The following is a 27,118-nucleotide window of genomic DNA, read 5'->3' on the forward strand; positions in this document are numbered from 1 at the left end:
CATCTACTACTGTATGTACCAGGCACTGTGCTAGCTAGCTAGGTTCTGGGGATACAAGGACAGAGATTGAGACAGAAGAGCTTACCTCATAACGAGGGAGGCAACCTGTACAGACATGAGTATATGTAGACTAAATAATAAAGAGAATAACTACACATTCTACCTTATATCCCCGTTCACTTGTGTACTCAGTAAATACCTAATAAATTTGTGCTGATCTCATATTATCCCCCAACCCCGACATTAGATTGTAAGTTCTCTGAGGGTAAGTACTATGTCATCTTTCACCTATGGATCCTCAGCCCCCAGCAAAGGTCATAGCATGGAGTAAGTACAAAAACTCATCAGGGGAAGGGGGATTGAAGGAGATGGGGGAATGGCCACTGCCTCCCTGGGAGCCACTGACTTGACAAACATCCTAGCCACGGTGCAGTGTGTGGAAGATACCAATGGATGTACACCAAAGGTGTGTGAAGAAATGACCCCAGGTAGGAAGGAGAGACTATTGTTTGTTATACCTGCTTCCTGACTGGGGTTTTTTCTTTGTATGTGATAGCATCCTGACAGAGAAGAAAACCAGCCTGCTGGGGGCAGTGGCTTGGGAGGGTTTGGTGGTTAGTTCCTAGAAGGTGTCTATTTCAAGCTCCTCATTCTACAGAGGAGGAAACTGAGGCCCAAAGAAGGAAAGGGACTTGCCCAAGATCACACAAGTAATAAGTAATGGAACCAAAATTCAAGCCTAGACCCTTTGACTCTCAGTCCGGTTGTCTATACTGACTTATTATATGTGTGAAGTTTCCTGAAAAGATTAGGTTAGAGAGACTAGAGGGATGTTATAGGAAGCTGCCATCTAATACCTGCTCCTCCTGACAGCCATACTAAACAAGCAAATAGGCCTTTTTGCTCCTGAGCTATTTAACACTTACCCATTTGCCTGACTTGATAGGCCTCTATATTCTTCCATCCAAAAATGAGCTTAGAAGCTAAATTTTCCTGGAGATAGAAAAAAAGGAACAGCCTCTAGGCAATCAGTACCCCCAGCAAGAGCCTTCCTTAAGGGAAGGTAGTAAACTCCCCAGTACTGGCAGCATGTAAGGGGAGATAAGCCTCCAACTTGTCCGGGATGTTTTAGCATAGATTTATGAATTTAATGGAGATTGGTCTAGAAGATCACCCCTGAGGCTCCTAACAACTCTGAGATTCTCTGATTCTCTGTTGGGTCTTAACACGATAGCTTGAAGCCAACCAAACCAACTATCTGTTGGTCTCAGAGAAAAGAAGCTGATGATTCTCTGTATACTTCCAAAAGTTTCAGTAGCTCCCAGTTGCCTCTAAGATAAAATAGAGTCTTCAGTTTGTCATTTAAAGCCCTTCACAAGACCCTCTGCCCTGCCCTTCTTTGCAGAAGCAGAGGACTGTGGGTATGGAACACTGCATGTAATGTCAGATTTTTTTCAATGTGTTGATTACTTAAGCTAAACTTGCTTTTGTTCTTTTTACGTTATAAGGGATGGCTCTTTGGGGAAAGGAGGAATATGCTGGGAAGTATAGATGATCAATAAATTTTTTAAGTACAGTGCAAAAAATAATCTTTCGTAGTCTGGATCCAATCCATTTTCCAGACTTGTTTCATATTAATTTATTGACACATTCTACATTCCAGCCAAAATTGCTTCAAACTCACATTCCATATCCTACCCGCCTGCCTTTGCACATGCTATAAAATCCCCAGGCCTAGAATGCACCACCTTCTCACCTTCAGTCCTTAGAAACCTTGGCCTCCTCCAAGCCTCAGCTCAGGCGCCGCCTCCAAGGGCAAGCCTTGTTTGCCCAGTATTCCCCAGGTGTCAGTGCTCTTTCCCTCCTCAAATGACTTCTCCCCAGTAGACTGTCAGCTCCTAGAGGGAAGCAACTGTTTCAATTTTGCCTTTGTATGTCTAGTACCTAGCACAGAACCTTGCTTATAATGGGCACTTAATAAGTACTTGTTGGGTGGAAATGAAATTGAAATATCCCAGTTGCTTAAAAAAATCTCTTTAGATTTATAGGCTGACATTTCCAAACTTCAGATGATTCTTTCCAGCCAGACATTAAAGTTGTTCCTAGAGTCCGATTGTCGGAAACCTTTGCATTTGTGCTACCTCTTAGCTTCCCGCCATTGGGAAACCTACTAACCTAATTTGTATCAACATGCTCTATAGGCCTCGGGCCCTCCCTGCCCCAGCACGGGGTACAACAGACAATGATTTATAACCAGAGTTTGAGGTTTGCCTTGTCCTAATAATGACATCTCAGGGCTCCAATTTCTGTAGAAGATTAGAAAGTCTTTCCCTGGCCCCTCCCCTTTCCCCTCCCCTCCCAACCCCCTCCCCTTGTTGCACTGCCAAGTTTCCTGTAAATGCGAAAAGTCTCAGTAAGTGAAATTGTGTTACACATTTAGTAAAAGGTTAGCAGCTTAGAGTTTCTGGTAACCTTGTTCCTTCTTGTCATAAAACACAAGCAAGATGAATTCAGATCTGTATGTATTTTCGCACAGGTGTAGTTAGCCTAATTACTGTACAGTAATCCGATTTGCCTGTCTTATAATTAATCATAAATGTCAAGTGGCACAAAGGTTCAAATCCTGCCTCTGCCTCATGTTTATCTGGACTTCAGTTTCCCTTCTGTCAAAGTAGAGTTTCTCTTCAAGTTCTCTCTTCAAGTTCTAGTTCCTACGATGTTTTGAAAAGTGACAGTGACGAGACACTGTAATGGGAGAATACTTTCCTTTGCCTCTTCCGTTCCTTATCAAAGAGTTTCATACCTCAAATCATGCTCATTATTGTTATTAAACTTGATATTCAAGCCAAGGTAACATCCAAAGCCGTGTGTCACTAGGAGCAAATTGCTTTAAATGACATAGTTACAGCCTTCCTCCTCCTCTCCCCCCCTCCAAGCTACCTTTTGGGTGTTGTCTTCGCTCATTAGAATGTAAGCTCTTTGAGGGCAGGGAATGTCTTTCTTTTTGCTGTATTTGTATATGCTGCTCTTAGATCCTCCCTCCATCCTTCCTTTCCTCCCTCCCTCTCTTCCTTCCTTCCCTCCCTCTCTTCCTTTCTCCCTTCCTCCTTCTTCACTCCCTCCTTTCCTCCCTCCCTCCTTTCCTCCCTTCTTCCCCTCCTTCCTTCCTTCCTTTCTCCAGTGTCTTGTGGTAGCTATGTGTCGGTGGATACACAATCATACCCATGCTGTTCTCCAAACCAGTTCAACATCACAGCCTATCTTGGGCGGCTTTTATCCACAAAGTCATCCTCTAATGTACCAGAAAGCCAGGGAGGGGACCCTGAGTTCCTAAAAGATTATACTGGGGAGCATGAACTATTTCCACACTAAAAGGGTTGGAGTATGAGGCCAGCAATTTGGCATTGAATCTTTTATCCCTGGTACCCCATGAAACAAATAAAAAGGTAAACCAGTTCTCAGAAAAGGGGGAAGAGGGTGCTAAGACTCTTGAGGCCTACACCAGAAAAAGTGTCTGCTATGACAGGCCCTGTGAAGCAGGAAAGGCTATTAGTACTGACAAAAATAATGAGGAAGATAGAGTGTTTTCGGCTCTATAAAGTGCTTTACTAAGTACACGATCTCATCTGAGCCTCACAAACAACCTTGAGAGGCAAGCACTGTAGCTCTTAGAGGCCCCATTTTTCAGGTGAGGAAACTGAGGCTTGGGGAGGTGAACTGACTTGTCTCTGAGCATATGCCCAGTAAATATCAGAGGTCCGATCAAGGAGGCTGAACCCAGCCTGGCCGATTTCAAACACAAATGAGAAAAGGAATATTGCTGGAAAGCATATTTACAATTTGCGTAGGAAGAGGAAAGGGTCTGGACTGTGTTTGGGAAATGCAGTGTTTTTTTGATGGGCTTCAAGCTGAAACAAAAGCCCATCATTTTACATCAGTATTCTGTTGTGATGTTCTGTGCTGCTGGTGATGTTCTATGCCTTCAAATCATGAAATACCAGCATCTCCAAAGAATTCCAGTTGCAGGTCACCCAGAGGACAATGAAGAGGCCCATGGAGGACATAAGTAGGCAACAGCACATTACCAATGAAGGATGGCCCAGGAGAAGCAGCTTTAAGAGCCATCAGTGAAGAGGTACATGACTGAAACAGGAAACGGGCTGGTTATACAATGAGAGCTAGAGATAACCGAGGGAAGACTTGGAAGCCCATGGGCTCCATTGGTATCTTGGCCAATGTAGGCCAAAAGATACCACTCTGGAGCACTGACTTCTAGGAGAGGCGGCATGGCATTGTGGACAGGCACTGAATTTAGAGTAGAGAAGACCTGACCTGCTTCAAATCTTGCCTCAGAGTAGCTGCAGGGTAACTAGCTGTGTTACCCTGTGCAAGTCACTTAAACTCTCTGGGCCTCAGTTTCCTCATCAGTAAAATCAAGGGCTCTGAATTTAGCAGCCTGTAAGGTTCCTTCTAGCTCTAAATGTATGACCCCACCATTAAGAGGAAGGCCTTCTAGCATGTTGGATGGACTCACTGTGGAAGATTTACAGGAGGACATGGACAGAAGTTGCATGGAATAAAATCACATGGATGGCCTATGCCCTTGCACTGTGGGAGAGAGTTCTTACATCTATAAGCTCACCAATCCATCCAGGTATAGGAATATACTGCTTTTGAGACTCCACTGGCCATTTAGAGAGGAAAAAGACTGTGGACTTGGAGTCTGGAAACCTGGCTGTGACATAGCAGTTATCCAGGTAAAGCTGTACGGCCTTGGGCAAGCCCTTTGCCCTCTCTGTATCACATTTTCCTCATCTGTAAAATGGGGACAATGCTACTCACCCTCCTTCATAGGTCATCCTATAGAAGTAGGAGCTCTCATTCCTACCTTGTGCCCATAGATGATTGCTACATTGGCCAACAGCGGCTGACACAGACTCCAAGAATCAGGAAGAGGTTTCTGGGTGAATTCAAAGCTCTCTTCCCACCTTTACCGAGGTCACAGCTGGCATTTGAGCCAAATCAGAGACCTCTTCTTTGAAGTAGCCCTGTAGAGAGCTTTTGACCCTTTGGGGAATTTAAGGGCCTGTAATGTTCTCTGGGTAAGCTCCTTAAGGAATGAAGAACTTACTTATACCCTTCAGGATAAGGCTCTTTGGACTTGATTTATGAGCTTCTGTGAATTTCCAAACCACTTCCTTTAGCATGATACCTTGAAGCCTGTGGTGGCCTCTGACAGATGGTCCATTGTCTTGGCCTGGTGTTGAGTATTTAAGGAAGACAGATGAGGACTGAGAGTCACAACCTGTTTGTCACTAGAATAGATGGCCTAGTGAGGAGACAGGGCCTGAGTTCTGCCCCATTTCCTGAAGGACTAGGGGAACTAGCCATTTAGCACTCTATGCCCCCATTTCTTCAGCAGCCAAGTGGCAGCAACATGTAATACTCATTTGGAAAATACTTAGAAGCACTAAGTGAAATTTCTCAAGTAGGAATGAGTTGCTTTTCTAGCTAAGGATGATTTGTTGAGGTTTGGAGTTTGGCTGGGTTTTGGTTTTGTTTTTCTCTTTTTGTAAGAATTGCCCAGTTCTATGGGAAAAGCCCTCCAGGTAAGCCGCCTCTTCTGCTTCTAAAAAGACATAATTCCTTCTTAGGTGGCTAGAAGCCAAGGGCTGGCCAAATGAACACTGACTACCCACAGGGCTTGTCTTAACATTCCACTCTAATCTGCCTACCCAGGGAGGCTTCCTGAGGAAGAGCATGCTCCACTCATCTAAGGAGCCCTGTGACTCAGTTCTCTAGAGAGCCTAGCTTTGCTTTCCCCAGTAAATAGATATTGAATCCAATTGCCTTCAAAGAGTGGTGGTATATTTGTGATTTTGAGCAGGTTTTTTCAACATGGTGCCCGGCAGCTAGGATATAAGTTAGGCAGCCATGACAGCCATATATTTTTCTTGATGAATACTCCCATTTGCCATCATCAGACCTCATTATAACCACCCTGCTACTAATAGATCTTAGATGATCCTGAAAATCCAGCCTCCTGAAATAGACTGAATGCTTAGAAATGAACCTTTCCTTGGTAATTTTCCTCTGCAGTGGATTTGAATAGGATCTAGCAAATCCCTGTCTTGACACAGCTCTTATAGAGTTCATTTTTCTCAAGTAAGTTGTTCTGTTTTCATTGCTGGCCCAGGAGCACATTAGCACTCATGCATCAGCCTCCAATTTCCTTATTACCTCTCAACTGTTAGTGATATTGTTGTTCAGTCATTTCAGTTGTGTCCAATTCTTCATGACCCCATTTGGGAATTTCTTGGCAAACGTACTGGAATGGTTTGCCATTTCCTTCTCCAGTTCATTTTACAGATGAGGAAAGTGAGACAAACAAGGTTAAGTGACTTGTCCAGAGTCACACAGCTAGTAAGTGTTTGAGGCTGAATTGAACTCAGGAAGATGAGTCTTCTGACTTCAGGCTCAGCACTCTATCCACTGCAGTGCCTCCTAGCTGCCCTACTATTAGTGATGCTCCTAAATAAAAGTTCATATCCCCCTGTAACTTCTAAGCCTGGAATAACTTGCCCAAAAGTCCAGGCATCTGTGCTGAAAGGGTTTAAAGTAGCAGGGCACCAACCCAGAAACTCTTAGGCTTTATGGAAAAGTGGGACCTTGTGACTGGGAAAATGGGGGAGGGGCTAAGTGAGGAGGTTTGTGGATATAATTGGAACCCTGAATCCCAGTAGAAACCCTTTGCAGGCAACTTGAATCAAGTTTGTTACTGGCTTCTGGTTTGCCCCTTGGGCCTGGTTCCACTGTCGTTTGCTGATTTAGGAGGTCTCTTTGGCCATCAGATTACACATCAAGTACTATAAGCAAACTGGGACAGCAAGGAATAGTTCGTCCATCAGATTTATGGAGAACAGAAGAATTCATGACCAAACAGGAGATAGAGAACATTACAAAATGCAAAATGGATAATTTTGATTACATTAAATTGAAAAGTTTTTGCACAAACAAAGCCAATGCAACCAAGATTAGGAGGGAAGCAGAAGACTGGGAAAGAATTTTTACAAGCAGTGTCTCTGATAAGGGCCTCATTTCTAAAATATATAGAGAACTAAGTCAAATTTATAAGAATACAAGTCATTTCCCAATTGATAAATGGTCAAAGGATATGAACAGGTAGTTTTCAGATGAAGAAATTAAAGCCATCTATAGTCACATAAAAAAATGCCCTAAATCACTATTGATTAGAGAAATGCAAATCAAAACAACTCTGAGGTACCACATCACACCTATCAGATTGGCCAACATGACAAAACAGGAAAATGATCAATGTTGGAGATGTGGGAAAATTGGAACACTAATACATTGTTGGTAGAGTTGTGAAATGATCCAACCATTAAGGCCATAAAAATGTGCATACCCTTTGACCCAGCAATACCACTTCTAGAGCTGTATCCCAAAGAGAGCATACAAATGGGGAAAGGACCCACATATACAAAAATATTTATAGCAGCAATTTGTGTGGTGGCAAAGAATTGGAAATTGGGAAGATGCCCATCAATTGGGGAATGACTGAATAAGTTGTGGTATATAAATGTAGTGGAGTACTATTGTGCTATAAGAAATGATGAACAAGCTGACTTCAGAAAAACCTGGAAGGACTTGTATGGTCTGATGCAGAGTGAAATGAGCAAAACTAGGAGAGCGTTGTACACAGTAACAGTCACGTTGTACGATGACTAACTTTGATAGACTCAGCCCTTCTCAGCAGTGCAAGGACCTAAGACATCTCCGAAAGTCTCATGATAGAAAATGCTATTCACATCCAGAGAAAGAACTATGGGGTTTGAATGCAAATAGAAACATACTATTTGCTCCTTTTTTTCTTCTGATTTGTTTTTTTTTCCTCTTTCTTGTGGTTCCTCCTATTGGTTCTAATTCTTCCTCACAGCATGACTAATATGAAAATATGTTTAATAGGAATGTGTATGTAGAGCCTATATCAGATTGCATGGCATCTTAGGGAAGGAGGCAAGGAGGGAGGGAGAGAAAAATTTAAAACTCAAAAGCTTATGGAAGTGATTGATGAAAACTAAAAATAAATTAATAAAAAAAAGAAAAGGAAGAAAAAAGATAGGCTACTCTTACTTGCTATGTGTTTGGCATCAACTCTCTGTCCCCTGCTTGACATATTCCAGGCTTTCAGCACCTTAAAAGTCTGCCCTTTGAACTTTAGGAAATTCGAAACATTCATAACGATGAACTGATGGGAATCAGGAGAGAGGAAGAGATGGAGATGTCTGACGAGGACATAGAAGACTCTCGTGATTCAAAGGAAAGTGAAGACTCAGGTAAGACCATTCCATTCATGTCTCTATAGCAGTGGTAGATTTTTCTGGATAAAGTTCCTGTGTATTCTGTTTGTCTCCATTTCCCTTTATGATGAATGGTCGAGAAGTAGCTGCGTTTTCCACGAATTTTGGGGCATTTGGTAAGCATAGTCTTCACCTGGGTTAAGTTGTCCAGATTCTCTTGCCAAATACATCATTGAGAGAATATGTCCACAAATTGGAATTGTTCAATCGTTATTCAAAAACGAGTAGAGGGTGAGGGAATTTGAAATAAGACAAGATGTAGAAGCTCATTGGGGTTGCAATTTCTCTACACCTCCCCATCCTGTGAAATTCTTGTCCTCATCTTTCCACAAATCCTCCATAATCTGCCTGGGTATTTCAAAATATCAAGAATATCACTTCAGTAGTCACACTGTCCATCTGTTAGCCCTCACTCTCATTACATGACCCTTCCACCTCCTTTTCCAGTCCAACACATTATTGGTGACATCTTTTACACCACTTCTTGAGTGCAGATCATTACTAGTACCATACCACCGCTCACTTACCATACCACTCAGCTCTTCACTGCACCTTGGATCACCTGTAGTTGTGATTCTTCCAATATCATGGTCCCTCGTGTTCCACAACCATATGGTATCACTAGGGACCATAGTATCAACAGACATTTGGTGAAGCAGCATCACAGTGGGGTTCCACACCATTAGGTAGAGTTAGGTTATTAAGAACTTCATGAAATAATGCTGGTCAGGGACACGTTAAGCGGGACATATGCCTCTCTCTGTTGGCATTGGCAGCTATGCAATCACTTGTGTGAGAATGTCTTACAACCCAAAATTCCTAAGAAAGGAAAGAGAGCAGGCTACCCAGACTTCTTTGTAGGCAGCAGCTGTTAAGGCTGGATCTCTACTCCTTTTGTTGTAATTCCAAGCCCTGATAGACAAAGTAACACATACTTTGTCTAAGTAGAGCCCTTTGTCATCTTCAGGATCATTAAGTTTCATTTAGCAGGTAAATAATTATTACAAATGCATGTAGTCAAGATAAACAGAAGAGAGGGAGTTTAATCATGAAGCCATTAGACTCATTTAATTGCTTGGCAATGGCAGCTTAGAGCCCATTATTTCTGATGTGAAGGCTGGGCTCTGCCCCAGTATCTGCAATATGTAGAGAGTGCATATCTAGTGTTACCATGAAATAAATGTGCCTTGGTGTTTGAGTACCCACTTGCTCAACTGCCAAGTTTGAGAAGTTACAGAAGGAAGGGAGGGATGTCTTTGGGATTCAGACTGAATATACTTACTGGGGTAGAGCATGGCATTTTGCTTCTCTGGCTTTCTGGAGTTAAAAGCTGCATTGGCCCCTGCATAGGGCCTTATTTGTTTAGAGACTGGGAACTCCCTGACAGATTATCCTCAAGCTATTTTCTTTCCTGCTCCACACACGGAGGTGCTGCTTTGTCAAATAAAGCTATCTACAATAGACTTAATGGAGCTTACCAAATAGATTTTCTCCCAGAAGGTTTCAATTCATTTTAATTCAAGGACTTTTGTGTGTTTCTCTTCCCCTGGATCGTATCTAATTTTGTTATCTTGCTTCCATTGTACGCAACCGTCGAAATCCCATGTACCCTGAATTTGGTATGAGAGGGGGGCTCCAATTTAGAGCCAAAGTCAGTGCCTGTTACATAGAACTCAGTTCTAAAAAAGGGCCAATTTACATTTTAGGAAGGAGATCCCAGGACTTCTTTTATTTCCACACTACCCAGCTTCAAAGTCCAGGAGCCTGGAGCATGAGTCTACCCAAAGCTCTAGGTTGGCCCCTAGGTGCCATATGGGATATGGAGTATGCTCTCTGTGGAAGACAAGGCTGCCCCATACACAGTCAGCCTAGTGATTCATGTTCAGGTGTGGGTTAGACTCGCTGGCCCCTGTGGTCCCTTCCAACACTGATATTCTGTGATTCTATGATTGAAGAGGGCCCATGAATCGAAGCAAATTATGTCAGGGCAGAACTCATTCTGGTTTAGGCTGTGATAGAAATTCCATGGACCCGTGAATATCAGCACAGCCCAGCATGCTGTTCCCCCTCAGCAGTGATTTCTCAGACCTGTGCTTCCACATGGTTCTAGCCAAATTCTTCTTAGAATTGCAGATTCTCAGAGTTGGAAGGCACTTCAGAGACTGTGTTCCTCCTATGACCTCTTTTTGCACACAGCCCCATTTTCTCTATTTGGAACTCAGCCCAATCAATGAACAAATGTCTTTTGCAAGTCAAGGGGGATGAAGAGCCCTGGCCTTGATCATAGTATCCCTGAATCTCTCTACTAGAAGGACCCTTAGAAACCTGCTGGGGGGCAGCTAGGTGGCACAGTGGGTAGAGCACCGGCCCTGAAGTCAGGAGGACCTGAGTTCAAATCTGGCCTCAGACCAAACACTTGACATGTACTAGCTGTGTGACCCTGGGTGAGTCACTTAACCCCAATTGCCTGAAAAAAAATTTAAAAAATAAAAGAAAGAAACCCTCTGGGCCTCCCCAGCCCAGAGTAAGAATCCCTTCTCCAGCTTCTCTGACAAGTGGGCAGCCAGACTGTGCTTGACGCCTTCCAGGGAGGGCAGACTTGGCCCAACTCTCCTAATGGGAAGTTTTGCTTTGCCCATGCCCACGTAGTTCTCTCCATACCTCCCACCCGTTGCTCTTAGTTCTACCTCCTGGAGCTGAGTGGAACATGTCCACGTGACAGGCCTTCAGATACTTACAGACTCCTTATCAACAACAGGAGTTGCTTAGCCTTCTCTCCTCCAGGTAAAACATGCCCAGTTCTTCTAACCAGTGATACAGCAGAATTGCAAGGCCCTTCACCACTCTGGATGCTCTCCAGCTTGTCAATATCCTTCCTAAAATGTGGCACCCAAAACAGCATCTGCTACTTGGGATGGGATCCAATCAGGGTCGAATATACCTCCCTAGTCCTGCACCCCATTATTCTCCTAACATAGCCTAATACTACATTAGTTTCCTTGGATGCTGTATAATATTATTGACTCATAATCCTAAACCCTCCCCCAAATCTTTTTTTCAGACAAGCTGATATACTTAACCTTCTTATATTTGTGAAGTTGACTTTTTGAATCCCAGCTCAGCTATGTGACCATGGGTGTATCCATAGAATATAAGCTCCTTGAAGGCAGGAACTGTTTTGATTTTTTTTTCTTTGTATCCCCAATGCTTAGCCCAGTGTTTGGCACATGTTAAACACTTAATAAATGCATATTGCCTGACTGACTTGACCTCAGTTTCCCCATCTGTAAAATGAGAACAATAATATGTATATTTCCTTCCTCCCAGAGGGATTGTAAGCAAAGGGCTTTGTAAAGCTTAAGGTACTATAGGAATGGGAGCTCGTACTGAGCGCTTGCTGTGTACTATGGTACTAGGAGGATGGCGGGGGTGGGGGAAATTGTGGGTGGCAAGTACAAAGCTGCATATGACATGATCACTGCCCTCCTCCTGTACCTCAAAGTCTAATTCAAGAGACAAGGCCAATACATGTGAAACAATTCAAGAATGATTAAGGGCCAGACCGTATAGCTCGAACTTTGAGTGTAGTAGGAATTCAAAGGGGAAAATAGCAGTGTGGGCTAGAATAGTCAGAGAAGTTGAAAGAGTGAATCATGAAATAAGGAGGTGATGGTATTCCAGGTGGAAAGAATAGCATAAGCAAAGGCATTGATGTGGGAATCAGCCATCAGGGGATGGCAAGAATTTTGACCTAAGGAGCAGAGAATATCTTTTATGAAGGGATAGGAGATGAGATTCAACAGGTAATGCAGGCCCAGATTATGGAGTGCCTTAAATTCCTGACATTGGACTTTGGGCTTGACATAGTAGGCAGTAGGTGCTACTGTGGGCTTGTGAACAGGGTCACAGCACAACACATGCACTGTTTTGGGAGGGTTAGTCTAGTATCCATGTGCGTGATAGATTTGGGAAGACAAGAAGAGACTGGAAACCTAGGACCAGTTTTAAGGCTATAGCAGAAATTCAAGTGTGAGATCAAGAAAGTTTGTGGAGTAGGATAGTAGCAGTAGCAGGAACGAAAAGAGAAAGGGGTGAGTTCAAATGCCATCTCAAAGGAAGAAACACAGAGACTTGGTTACAGATTTGGACTTGGTGAATGCAGGAGAGGAAAGAATACAAAAGACTCCAAAATTTCTAACTCAGTAGATTGGAAGAATGGTGGCAATCATGTTAGAAGAGGAAAGTTAGGAAGGAGAGATAGCTTAGGGGAGAAGATGGTGCGTTCAGTTTTCAACATTTTTAGTTTGAAGGAGATGTTTGGACATTCAAATAGGGATAACTTATAAGTGGCTGGAAATACAGGACTGGTGCTTAAGTAAGAAAGTCAGGGCTAAGGAGGTCAGCTTGGGAGTCAGTAGCAGAGAAGTTCAAGTTAAAATCTTGAGAATAAATGAGCTTACACTAGAATAGTGAGTGCAGAGAAAGAAAAAGAAAGAGAGATGAAGACAGGACCTCCAGGCACAGCTGTAGTTACAGGCCACTAGAAGTAAGCAAAGCCAGTAAAAGAGATGGGGAGTGATCTGAGGGGTGAGAGGAGAAACAGGAAAGACAAAGGAAAAGAATCTTAAATGAGGTATGGTCAACAATATCAAATCTTTAAGGGAAAATTGAAGGGGCTGGAAACTGGGAGTGGGCTTTTCAATTTGCCCAGACAGTCTTTAATGACCACAGAAAGAAAAAAAGGCCAAGAAGAAATCAGCTTTCAGAAAATTCACAGAGTACAATAGGAAGCATTGGTACATTGGAGGAGTATGGCCACAAAAAGAACACAAAGAGATGGTAACTCAGAGTGGTCACCAGGTCTGGGGAGGCTATTTTGTTTTGTTTATAAAATAATGAGACTTGTACATGTTTAACTATGAAAGGGAAGGAGCCCAAAGAGAGAGATGGAAGAGATAATTGTGGTAATAAGGTCTTAAGAGTAGGTGAAGAGGGATGAGGTTCAGGGTAAAGTAGAGAGAAATTTCTTTCTTTGAAACTAGAGAGGAATGAGAAAAAAATCTGGGGCCATGTTATGTTGAGGTGAAATCTCAGGGCTTCCTGAGGTAGCTCATACACCCAGTAGTACTAATCTTCCCCATCAACTAGGAGGCAAGGTCATCCACTGAAAGTGAGAGATGAGAACTGGGAGTTTAGCCTCCCTGGGCCTCAGTTTCCTCATCTGTAAATTGAGGGTGTTGAACTAGATGACTCGGAGGTCCTTTCAACTTCTAAATTTAGGATCCTGTGTGTGACCTTCGGTAACTCACTTCCCCTCCTTGGGCCTCAATTTCCTGATTTGTTATAATTCACATTCTTTGGCACATTTAAGGTTTTCAAGGTCCTTTCCCCATAACCACCTTATCAGGCACACAGTGTGCCATCCCCATTTTCTGGATAAGGAAGCTGAAGCCCAGAAGTGCATCTCTTGGGATCAGGATCACCTAGCTAGAAAGGACTCAAACAGAACTTGCATCCAGGACCTCAGACTTCCTATTTGGCGCTCTTTCCTTACCACCTCAGCACCTCTTGCTTTCAATAGCTTGGTGATATTTGTTTATCTTTTGGTACTCACATCTTGAAGGCTACCCTCAAAATGTATTTGTTTGCTTTATGCTGCAGCAGAAGAAACTGAGGCATTGATATATATATACACACATATATATTTTAAATCATGAACTCTGTTTTGGTCCTTTACTATCAAAACACTTACCAAGAGTTTGGCTTGTAGTGACTCCAGAATGACAGCAGGAGCCTGGAGCTGCCTTAGAACTTTCACATGGCCCTGATGAATTGCCATCTTTCCCATCTAAGGGACATCAGCCCTGACAAAAACAAACATTTCTCTCTGCCTTGGAAATAGTCAGAAGGAGCCACCCAGAGTTAATTATGGCAGTTGTGAATGGCTTGGCTTCCCTGCTCGGTATTCTGTCATACCTGTACTGATAGGTATGTCATATTAAAGGGTAATATTGAATTGCCCAATATTCTACCAATGTACAAGGAGCTCAGCCTTCAGAAAAGGACCCAATTAATTTTAAAACTGAAAGGGAAGATTTTGTGTCCTCATTAAAATGACAGGAGAGTGGCAAATGTATGTTGAAGGTAAAGGCCCCTTAGTGTTTATGGCAGTTTCTGTTTTCTTTTGCTTAGGCAATTCTAAACCAAAGAATTTATTCCCAACTCCCATTTGACTGCAGGCATCAGGCATGCTCTTTCCCCCATGGGATGCAACATCTTCTCATTTTCTCAGAAGGAAAAATATTTTCCTATTTTAACTGGTAAATAAACCTCTAACAATTCCCCAGCCTCACCCAAGATCTTGCTCTTAGTGTCAATATAATATCACAGAAAGAACAATAGACTTGGAATGGGAAAATCTGAACTCATGTCCCACCTCTGCCACTGACTACTGTCACCTTGGGCAAGTCGCTCCATCTGTCTGAACCTCAGTATCTCTATTTGTTAAATGGAAGTGATAATTTCATTCCCAGATTTCCTGATTGGTTAGGAAGAAATTATTTTATAAACCATAATGTGATGATGCCGTGACTTGCAAGTGAACTAGATTTAAGTGAGGGAGGGCTGTACAGGGTCATCAGTCTCACTTTCTCCTCCAGAGTCATCAGAGTCCATTGACAAGATATAAATCAGGATGACTGGAGATGGCCCCCTTAGCTCTGCTACTTACTATCTGTCACCAGTTTTCCTGTGTACCAGAATAAGGGAATTTAACTAGATGATCTCTAAGGATCTTTTTATCCTAAATGCTTCTATTTAGTATTGAGTACTATGGCTGACCAGAGGCCTGCCATGCCCACCTCCATCACCTCTACCCCTCCCCCACAAAAAAAGTTAAGTTTGTCTCTCTGTATGGTCTAACCAGCTTTTGTTAGACTGACCTGACCATCACCGCATGTTTGGCTGCTGTCCTTGGTCCTGAACTGACTGATAGCCTGGATACTTCTCTCTCAAGTAGTCAATTTCCTTTTCTCTATAGAATGCCTGACCAAAGGCTTCCCCCTTCCCTTTTTTTTCTTCTGGTTTGGGCCACACACTTACTTATTAAGTCTCAGAAGGCTACCTGATGAGCAGTATCTTAGAAGTTGGGAGAGATGACAAGAATGAATTTGACTCATACAGCTATGTCACTAAGACTTGCTATAATAAAAAGGTTCTTGTTTACAGTCAGAACGTCTTCGTGATAGCAACAGTTAAAGTCAATAATGAAACCAAACATTAAAATGAATGTGCACCATGCCAAAGGCCTTCTGTACTTGAAAAAAACAAACAAACCACTAAAATGGGAAGTTTAAAAGCACTTTTACAAGGGCTAATTGTATGGCCATTTGTAGAGAGCAATACTGACATCATCTTTCCTGTAATCCCCAGTCTCCGACTGTCCCGTTGACTTAGCCTGCCTAGCCTTTTTGTGCCTAGAAGCCTGTGAACATAGAGATACCATCTAATCTAATCCTTTAATTTAACCAAATTTGAAAACCAAAACCTAGCTAGGGGAAATGTCTTTCCCAAGGTCATATGGCTAAAGTAGCAGAGCTGAGATGGGGAATTGTATGAATGTTGCTGAAAGATTTCATCATAATAATTAGCATTTCTCTAGCACTTCAAAGTTTACAAAGCACTTTACATATGTTCATTCATTTATGATCCTCACAACAACCCTGTGAGGTAGGTGCTATTATTATCCTCCTTTTACATATGGGGAAACTGAGTCACCAAGGTTAGATGATGTGCCCAGGGTCACAGAGCTAATATGTGTTGGAGGTAAGATTTGAACTCAGGTCTTCTGGGCTCCAAGTCCTGTTTTCTATCCACTGTACCACCTAGATACCCTGTTCTGCATGAACCGCCCTTGTCATACAATTGCCAAGTCCTGACCAAGGGAAGTTGAGTACATGATCTGAATTTATGAGCCTATGATGGCCTGCCATCATGAAACTTTGCTCAGCTTACGCTCAGGACATAGACTAAGCAGGAAATCAGCAGCAGCTCAATTTTCCAGGAGTGTCTTCATATTTTAGTTTTTTTAGTTGTTCTTTTTTCCCCTCAGTAGTAGAGATGGTGCTGATCCTGCCCTCAGGTAGCTTCTATTCTAATGCATTTTAAAATTCTCCATCTGATTCTTCCATACTGTAATTCTCTCCCCACCCCAGCTCAACTTATTCAGTTTCTCCTAGCCCTTTTGCTTACATGACTCCTTTGCCCTTATTTCACCCTTCCTCGTGTCACAGTTATTTGTTACAGAACAAGAGATAGAAGAGACCTCCGAGACCAGCTAGGCAGGCTCCTTTATTTTGTATGTGAAAACCTTAAAGCTCAGGGAGTTTGAGTGACTTGTCCAACAAGTAAGAATCTGAGGTGAGACTTGAACACTAGGCCCTCTGGCTGCAGAGCTACTGGTCTTTCCAATATAAACTCTTGAAGGCAGGGCCTATGACAAAGCTCTCTTTGTGTTCCTAGTACCAAGTACAGGGCCCTTTGCTCAGCAGGTATTTAATAAACACTAATAATTTCTTATTGAAGGCAATAAAAATCTTTCTTGTCTTCTATGGTCCAGTGTTCTTCAGAAAGAATCCATAGGACTTAGCTCCCTTCCGGTCCCCTTTTCCTCCCCTGCATCCTAATTTCCTCCTCAAAGACCAAAATATGTCATACTTTTTTGGGGGGGAGGTAGTCGGGGTTAAGTGACTTGCCCAGGGTCACACAGCTAAAAAGTGTCTGAGGTCATAATTTGAATTCATATCCTGGTGCTTTATTCACTGCACCTCCTAGCTGCCCCAAAAATATGTCATCCTTTTGAAGTGAAATCACTTTCTGTTTCATAGACAGGTTTTTCTCTGACTCTCTAAGCATTAAAGCTAGAAAAAACCCCCAAAGATAATCTAGGTCAAACCCCTCATTTTACACGTAGGGAAACTGAGTCCCAAAGAAGGAAAAGAGATTCACCTAAGGTCACACTGCAATATAGTGAAAGAGCTAGGACTTGAATGCAGTTTTCCTTATTACGCCCAACATCCCCCTCGCCTCACTATACTCTCCCTCCCACCCACTCCCACCGCCTACCAACAAAGAAAATCTGGCTCTAACTCAATATTTTGAGCTAATTAGACCAGACAATGGTATATAGGACCATATTGCTGATAGCTATTACCAAAGAGCACAGCTTTTCATGCTCACCTAGCTGTAGGAAGAGATCAGCCTGTGGGTGGGAAGCCCAGTATGGCAGCCTATTTGTGGGCACAGGTGAAATTTTCAATATTGGAAAGCAAAAAAAAAAGTCCATTTGAGAAGTTTCAGTCTGAGGATTAGCCTGTTAAAGGCATTATGCAGCACTGCTAAGTCACTTGCCTTTATTGCCCATTCATCATATGAATGGAAGCATATTTGTAATTTTATTCCTTTTTGGAATGTTAACAGGACACGTAGCACAGAAATGAGGCACTCTCAGTGTAGGACCGAATTCTAATGTGCAGGCAGCAATGCAGTACAGTGCTGAGAGGACTGGACCAGGGTTCCAAGTCCTAGCTCTGCCATTAATTCAGTTTTATTCATTAAGTAAGTATCAGGCACTGGTCTAAATGCTGGGGATACAAAGCCATGTGACCTTTGACAAGTCCCATCCCCTTTCTGAGCCTCAGCTTCCTCCTATAGATAATGAAAGGGATGGATTTGATGATATATGTAGTTCCTTAACATTCTGTGAGTCCAACATTCTCCGACTATCTGTTCCCTTCCATTGGTTTTGGGTAGAATGGTATGGTAAAATTTGGAGTAGAAGGTCTTCATTCAAGTCCCGTCTTTGCCACTCATTAGCTTTGTGATCATGAGGACAAGTGCCTTCCCCTCTCTCGGCTTTCTGTCAGAGCCCTGTACTTTCTTCTGAAACAAATAGACGTATAAGTGTGTGTGTGTGTGTGTGTGTGTGTGTGTGTGTGTATGTATATACATACATGTGTGTATACTTATATGTTATATATAATATTTTATTTCTCTGTGTTGTTGTTCAGTCACGTCCAATTCTTTGTGACCCCAAAAACCATCCTGTCCATTTTCTTAGCAAAGGTATTGGAGTGGTTGGTTAAGTGACTTGTCCAGGGTCACACAGTAAGTGACTGAGGCCGGATTTGAACTCAGGTCTTCCTGACTCCAGGCCCAGCACTCTATCCACTGAGCCTCATGGTTGCCTCTTTTATTTCTCTATCACCTTAAAAATTAGCAAAACACCTTCACAACCACCCTGTGAGAGAGGTAGTGCAAGTGTTTAATTAGATTATAAGCTACTTGAAGGCAAGGATTGTTTGTTTATTTGTCTCGGTATGCCCAGAACCTAGCCTAGAGTGGGCACTTTCAAAAAATGTCTGTAAAATTATTATTGCCTCCTTTTTACAGATGAGGAAACTGAGGCTCAGAAAGATTAAAAACTACTTGTGCTAGGTCACATAGAAGCCAGAGCTGTTCATTGCCCATGTGCTTTCATGGTCCTCTCTGACCTCAGATGTTTTGTTAAGAGAGTTTTTAAGTCCTGATCACACTTAGCAGAGCCAGGTTTCCATGGTCCAGAATTGGCACAGTCAGACCAGCTTGGCAGTCTCATTTGAACTTCCCACCCATGTGTTTTAGCCCTAGTCTCTCAGGCTGAGGCACTGAAGGAAGAAAATGACAGCCTGCGTTGGCAGCTCGATGCCTACCGGAATGAAGTGGAATTACTCAAACAGGAACAAGGCAAAATGAGCCGGGATGATGATGCAACCAAGGAGCAGCAGCTGAAACTCCTTCAGCAGGCTCTGCAAGGGATGCAACAGGTAAGTGTGCAAGGGAGGTCCTTGGCTCCAATGGGCCTTGCCTTTGGAAATGCTGGCCTCAGGCTGCAGCCCTTGAAGGCATGTTGCCTCCTGCCCCAGGAACAGGCCCTTATTCCCTGTATGGGAAGTCCCAGAGCGCCTTCTCATCTGCCATTGGAGCTCCCTTCCAGTGCTGAGTCCTACAGTCTGGCCCGCTGGCAGCAAGGAACCAGGCGTTGTTCTCCTCATTTTCTCGATTGGAAAACTGAGGCCCAGAGAAGGGAAGTGACTTGCTAGTGTCAGGTCTAGAGCTAAAACCCAATGCTTCTGATTGCCAACCCAACAAGTGCTCTTTCCATCCCATACCACCACCTGAAATCAACCAGGTTAATGCTTGGGTAATCCTTCTTAATAAGAGACAGAGTGGCAGAGAGGATAGAGGGTCAGCCTCAGATTCCGGAAGCCCTGGGTTCAAGTTCTGCCTTTACCATGTACTGAGGCAATGTGACCCCTAGGCAAGTCACCACAACTCCTCAGTGCCTCAGGTTGGGACACAGCCTAATGAAGTATCCAGATCCTTGGACTTAGAGTCAGGGGACTTGAATTTGAATCTCGACTCTACCACCTTTGACCCTGGGCAAATCACTTTTATCTCCCTGTACCTCAATCTCCTTATCTGTAAGATGGGGACAATAGTACTTGGGGATAAATATCACCCAGGGGTGACAGTTGTATGAGAAAAGCATCATGGTGCTTTAAAGAAAACATGGAACGTGGGGCAACTAGGTGGCACAGTGGCTAGAGCACTGGCCCTGAAGTCAGGAGGACCTGAGTTCAAATCTGGCCTCAGAACAGACACTTGACACTTACTAGCTGTATGACCCTGGGCAAGTCACTTAACCCCAATTGCCTTAAAAAAAAAGAAAGAAAGAAAACACTGGATTTGGAGTCAGAGGAAAACCTAAGTTCAAATCTTGCTTCTAAAACTTACTACCTGTGTGACCTTAGATCAGTCCCTTCTCTGGGCTTTAGTGTCATCTTCTGTAAAATAAGAGGGCTGGACTAAGTGACCTCTACACTTCCTTCCAGCTCTAAATTGATGAGCTTCCAATTAAGATTACTGTCCAAGGACATACATTGCAAAAAAGGTACCATTCTGCAGTGGTAGAGTGAGCCTGCTTGCTCACTAGGGGTTTCCTATATCAGTGGAACCCCAGATCCTGTCCACAAAAGTTATTATCAAGAGAACAAACTCTTTTCTGGCATTGTTGGGGAGTGAGATAGAAACTCAATATTCTGGTGAAATTTTTTGTCCAGACCTTTGACCTTTGATTCAATCAGTGTAGACACCTTCTGCATGAGGAAACTCCCTTTGCAAATTCAAGTTGGTACCTCCTCTGAGGCACTGAAAGGGTAAGTGACTTGTCCAGGGCCACATGGCCCCCAGATAGGTCAGAGGCAGGACTTGAACCCAGGGATTATCAACCCTGAGACCAGCTCTCTGCCCAGGTGCTCCACATTGCTTCTCTACTCTGGTGACTAGATGGCTCTATATCTACCGATATTGCATCACCAGTTTTCTAAGGCTTAGAATACAAGTGCCTTCTCAGGTCCTCCTCTCGAGCCTCAGTGGAACTATCAGACAATGATTTTGTGGGGCCATTGAGACTCATGAAGATCATCTACTAAGGCATAGTGGAAAGACTGCAGTCTGTACCAGTGGAGGGAGTAGTCCACTGATGAAATTGCAGCTCTTTGAAATTTTCAAGGGAGAGGGGCCAGGCAAATACAGTTGGTACACAAATTTGGCTGGGACTTTACAGTTTACGAAATACTTTCCTCACAGCCACCCTGTGATATGCCATTTTATAGATGAGGAAACCGAAGGCCAAAGAAGAGAAATGATTTGTCCAAGGTCATAAGGTAGTAAGTAGCAGAGCCAGGGTTCAAATTCAGGTGTTCTGGCTCCAAGTCTTGTGTTCTTTCTTTCCACTGAACCCCACCATTGGGGGAAATCAGTCTGGAACTTTATCTAGGAAAAGCTATTAGAACTATAACTCCTGCCCAGCTACAATTTTACTTGAGAGGCCAGAAGATGTAGGCCTGTCAGAAGAGCAAAAGAAGACTTGTCACCCCAAGGACAGGGAAGAAGTCAAGTTTCAGGAGTAAATTGATAAATGAAGACAGCCCCTTTAGAGGCAGAAGACCTGGCTTTGAGGTCTGGCCTATGTGTCTCATGACCACCAGGGGAGTTTCTTCCCTTCTATGAGCCTTCATTTCCCCCATCGATAACATGAGAGGGTTGGACTAGTTGGTTTCTAAGGGCTCTTCTAGCTCTGAAACTTATGTTTCTGGGTTCCTCATCTGGAAAATGGGAATAATCAGACTTTCTGAGGCAGGTAGGTGAAGAAAGTGCTCTGTAAACTCTCCTGGAGCTTTTCACCTCTTCATCCACAAAATGGGGTAAATTTGCCCTTCCTACTGCCCAGGATCCTTATGAGGAAAGCAGAAATTTAAACTTTAAACCTCTAGAGAAAGGGAACGGTTATTATTAAATGTGAACCACCGGAAAGAAAGGGATGAGAGGTATGGAAAAAACCTTGACATTATAAGCATTGCCACCTTCCCACTATTATCTTTGCCATAGACCAAGGAGGGCCCAGCACAGACCACATTACACATCTAAGCTCAGTCAGCAGCCCCTTGGGGAACTTGGGATCTCACTCCTCACCCTCTTTGATCTGTTCCTTCTTCAGCACCTTCTGAAACTGCAAGATGAATACAAGAGAAAGGAAACAGAGCTTGACAAAGTCAAGGATGAAAAAGTGCAGCTGGAAAAATTACTGGAGAATCTCCAGGAGCAGGTACAGTGGACAGGGCACAGCACCTACCTCCCACAGCCTTGGCCACGAGGGCAAGAGGGTAGGGTCTTCCCCACAAGCCCTTTCTTTTGTTACCACACATGCTGGTGTCAAGTTGGGGGTCCATCAAGTGGACACATACCTCACCAGTCAGAAGGGAATGCCCTCAGATTTGGGCCCATTCAGAGGTCATCCCTGGAGTCCCTCACTCCTCGTGGTCAGTTATTTGGTTGGAAGGGCAGCATGGTGTGGTGGATTTGGAATCTGGGGCCCAAGGTTGAAGTCGTGGTTCTATGTTACCTGCCACAAGTCATTTCGCCTCTCTTCCCTCCCACCCCTGCTTTTCTCCATAAAGTTTGAAGAGCTTGGACTGAATCAGAACTCCCATTTCTCTAATGCCTTAACAAGATTATATCCAAGATCCTATTCAGCTTTAAATCCAATAATCCCATGATCTTGGGATTAGTCTGTCTGTGCTCCTATGCTCCTAACTGACAGGGTTTTTTTGGAAAGCTAAAAATGCCTTTGGACATCTGCGCAACTGATGGCATTTGAAATTACACATCTTATTAAGAAGGAAACTGAAGCCCAATTAGATCTTGCCTGTTTCTTTGGTGATGCACTCTCTAGCGTAGATGGTGCCTAGCTGCAGAGTGAGAGAACAAGAGGTTTGTCTAACCAGGAGAGTGGGAGTATTACAGAGAATCAACGTGCACAGGGCCATGTCTTCTGGCTGTCTTGTAGCACCTACGTTAGTCATTTCTAGCTGCTTTTTAAATCTCTGAATCATATCATGCAGCCCTTTGTACAGATACACAGAGCATTGCATTGACATTTCTCTGTGGAGAGAAACCAGGTATAGATTGTAGATGGGGCCCATGAACTGAAAACAATCATGGAATTCAAGGGGGAGGTCTAGGCTCTGCATAATATTCATAGGGACAGAAAGGTAGAATTTTGTCTTTGGGGAGTCTGAAGAAGCTGAGAACCCCACCCAAGAGCAGCTAACAAGCAGCAGATTGATTGAAGCTCCCTGGCCTTGCATTGGATGCCTGTCTATCGAGGCATGTCATGTCTGCTAACGATCACCACTTTGTTAGGCTCCTGGCCTCACCATTATTCTTGAACGCTCAACTGGAGCTAGCCTCTGGAGAGGCCCAGTGGTGAAAATGGAACTCCATTCTGCTGTCTTTGGAGAGGAAAGAGGAGAGGGCGACAGACTCATGCACCCAAAATCAGTAGTCTCCAAGTTGAGCATGAGGCTTTGCCCTTCATCTTCAAGTTCAGCCCAGGAAGGTGCCACACACTCAGGCTCCATCTTGAGTTAGCCACACAATGGCTTCCTCTGGAGTACCATTAAGAGTTGGCAGCCTCAGTGGAATTTAAGTAAGTGAGTGAAAGTGTTTACTTCTGCAGGGTCATTTACAATGTTTTTAATTCTTCCACTTCATAACACCAACTCACTCTCCAGCCTTCCTGAAGCTGTTAAGCAAATGAGTCTCATCCCAGAGAAATCCATTCGTCACATATTTAATTGAACAGTGCCAAGGCTACTGTCCTTCCCAGACTTTACTGTTACAATAGGAATTCCCAAAATGTCTGCAGGCTACAAGAGAGAGTTCCACACTTCTTGTGTTCAGTGGGGCACAGCATGGGCATGACACAGCCAAACCCATGGCTCGTTGACTTCTAGACACGAGCATCCTCAGTGATGATAACCGGAGCCTTTGTAAAGCCTTCAAGGTCAGATCACACAGAGAAAACTTGCCAAACTGTGCCTACATGGAAGCTTTCCCCATTTTTAAATTTAATATACGAGGAAATGATAGACGAAGAGAACAGGAGGAAAGCTTCCGCTTGTTGTGAAGCAAACGTAAGTCTCCGTGTGTTTCTTTCCATTCCTTTTCCACAAAGCTGAAGAGGCCCAACTGTTTACCACCAGCAGGCCTACCACAGGAGGTCTGATTTGTGGACCAATAGCTCAGCTGGACAAAAGTAGGTTAGAGAGCAAAATGCCATATCATTAAGCCCCCATTGATGATTGTAAGTTAAAAGAGAGGCCATGAGTTTGGTGTGGGCCGCTCTGCAGGGACTCATCATATTCAGGGGGGATTCTGGCCATTTTACGGTCAAGAGAGCAAGCTCCTTGGCTCTTCTGGTAAATTGGTAATAACCAAGTACCCTTGGTCCCAAATCTTCCCAACCCAACTGGGTAATTTTCAAAATGCCAACTAGATTACAACTGATGCCAGTCTGATAGAGAATGCTCTTCTGCCCAAGTAATCAGAAGGCTCTCCAGGTGTCATAGACTGCTCTACACTTCTTGCCATAAGGTACATATCCACAGGAAGCCCAGAAAGCTACTAGATGGAGAAACTGAGGCTCAGAGAGGTTAAGTGGAGTGCCCATGATCTCATAGCCAATCAGTGGCAGAATCAGGACTTGAAACCAGGGCCCATCTGACTCTAAATCCCAATTCTTGCCTGACGTTCTGTTCATTGAAACTAACTGTCTCCACCTGAGTGAACTAACACAGGAAGGCCTTTATTCTTTTCCCCAGGAGTGTAGAGTTTCCAGGATCTGTGTATCCAACCAGGAGAATGACCCACTGGAAATGGCTCCAACTAGCATCCCTGTCAGATCGGAGAGAGAGGCACTCTTAGTGGGTAAGAACAATGGCACGTGCTCATCCACACTGGGCACAGGGAAGACAGAAAAAACACTAATTAAGAACCAACAGTATGATAACAGGAATAATGACATGCATCGTGGATAGAATATGGCACTGGGAAACCAAAAGACCTAGGTTCAAATCCTCTGATCTTAGGGCCAGAGCCTCTGAGCCTCGGTTTCCTTATCTGTAAAATGAGAATGAAAACTTCTCTAATGCCTCTCTAATTCAGAGGTAAGTAGGTACTCATTTGAATAGTGAGGCTCAGAGGAGATTATGTGTATAAAGTGCTTTGTAAACTTCAAAGGCTTATATGAAGATCAGATAGTGAATATCATGTCCTGGGGTGGGGGAGACCCAAAGCTAACACAGGCCCCAGCTCCTGCCCTCTGGGATCTCACAGTCCAGTGGGGGCAAAGATGCTAACACTCAGAGAACTGTAACACACAGCTTTACAAGATAGGTACAAGAGGCCTGAGGAAGATTCAGTATTGCTTGGGAATGCTGAAGCCTTGGTAGGGGTGGGGGGTTAGGTGGGATGAGCTGTGGTACTTTAAAGTATACACAGTGCTTTTCTTACAACAACCCCACGAGAAAGGACATGTGAGGGTGTTTACAGGCTCAGAGAACAGAAGGGACTTGCTCAAAGTCACACAGCTAGTAAGTGTCAGAATTAGGATTCAGAACCAGTTCTCCGGAGTCCAAGGCCAATGCTCTTTGCACAAAGCCTGATTGTTTGGATTAGATGAAACCCAACTAGTCACTCAGTCCTAAGTGGTTGTGAATCATGCCAGAACTCAGCCAGCAGTGGGGGCATGGGCTCAGGGTCCTTGAGTGCAGGGGCAGAGAGGCAAGAATGATACCAACCTAAGTGTATGTGTGGGCCCTGGGCTATGCCTGCCTCAGGCACAATAACGTCAGTTGCTGCCAAAGTGCAACAGACCAAATCCAAAGGTAAATGTAGACAGAGTGAGCCAGGTTGAGATATGTCTCTTCTTTTGCCCTCTGGGAGTCTCCATTAGGGAACTAACCTAGACCCTGTTGGGCAGGGCCTAGAGGGCAGACCCTGGATGACAGACTGTCCAGCTTAAACTTGCCAGATACGCTGAACTTTTGATTGGTTGTTTCCTGGGGCATTTCTGGGCTTGCCCTGAATCAATCAAAGATATGAAAAGTTGGTCGTTATCTCTGATAAAAGTGATGCCCGAGCAGTACAACAAGAGGACAAGGGAATACAGAGAAGAACTAGCATCATGTCATACTTAAAGCATCAATGATTTCCTCAGTGTGGATGCTCCCTTCATAGATACAGATAGCACTCCATTCCTGCCCTTCCCAGCTCTGGACTTGTATGTGTGTGTGCGCATGTGTGCGCGCATAGACTTGCATGTGTGTGTGAATGTGTACGTGCATGTACATGCATGTGTGCATGTGCACACACACACACAAACTCACATCCTACCTTAGTTCATGATCCTCATTAGTTGCTATGGCCAAAAAAAAAAAAAAAACAAGACAGTCACTACCTGGTGACTATCTTTCTGCTGATGAGTATCATGTTGAAGGAATAAATAATGACTTTGACAGTATTTTCTAATGATCTCTTAACTCAGAATATTTCATATGCTGCTTAAGTGGGGCTCTACATAGCTAGGGACCATTTGGAATACATTACTGGCCTCACTCTAAGACTTTCTAGAGGGACAATAGTTATCTGGAGTATAAATCTTTTTAAAGCTTCTCTGTATTCACTGAAAATATTTTCTTGTGATATTGTAAACTGAGAGGCAGCATGGCACAGTGGACAGAGACTTGGCCTCAGAGTCAGGGTAATCTGGGTTCAAGCCCCACCTCTGACCCATCCTGACTGTGTGACCCTGGGCAAGTCACTTACCCTTTCACCACTCCAAAGGCTATATGCTACAGAACAGGTGCCTCTCTCCACTGAAATAGAGAATTTCCTCACTAAGGGAGTTACCCACACTGATGAAATCACAGGTAAGTCTGAACCTAAAGAAAGAAAGAAATGATTTTTTTAAAATTATACATGCACACACAATATAGAAATCATTATAATATATAATATTTTATATATTACCTATTTATATAAAATATCTGTATTTTATATGTGTAAATACACTCATGTGGATATATATGTATATATATATATTATATACATACACACACGTATCTACATGTGCATGTATGTATATAAAAATAACCTAGATGCTCAGCTTCATGAAAGCAGCAACTGTGCCCAGCACAGGCCTCTCTCAGCACACAGTAGGCAGTTCCTGTTAGTGTCTGTTGAAGACTGCTGTCAGCACACACAGATTGCCACAGTAGGAGAGGATCAAGAGACAT

At 43.5% G+C, this 27,118-nt stretch overlaps 1 protein-coding gene across 4 annotated transcripts in view; it reads left to right on the forward strand.

Moving 5' to 3' along the window:
* Positions 1 to 27,118, forward strand: part of ENOX2 (ecto-NOX disulfide-thiol exchanger 2) — a 307,163-nt gene that overhangs the window by 267,095 nt on the left and 12,950 nt on the right. For all 4 annotated transcript variants that reach the window (XM_027876196.1, XM_027876204.1, XM_027876222.1 and 1 more), the window contains 4 exons: positions 8,243 to 8,357; positions 19,062 to 19,243; positions 21,979 to 22,086; positions 24,644 to 24,749. In XM_027876196.1, the coding sequence (XP_027731997.1) occupies positions 8,243 to 8,357; positions 19,062 to 19,243; positions 21,979 to 22,086; positions 24,644 to 24,749 (511 nt within the window). The remainder of the gene's footprint in view (positions 1 to 8,242; positions 8,358 to 19,061; positions 19,244 to 21,978; positions 22,087 to 24,643; positions 24,750 to 27,118) is intronic.

This window comes from Vombatus ursinus, unplaced genomic scaffold (genome assembly GCF_900497805.2).
Source record: "Vombatus ursinus unplaced genomic scaffold, bare-nosed wombat genome assembly UNPS02004063.1, whole genome shotgun sequence".
NCBI lineage: Eukaryota > Metazoa > Chordata > Mammalia > Diprotodontia > Vombatidae > Vombatus > Vombatus ursinus.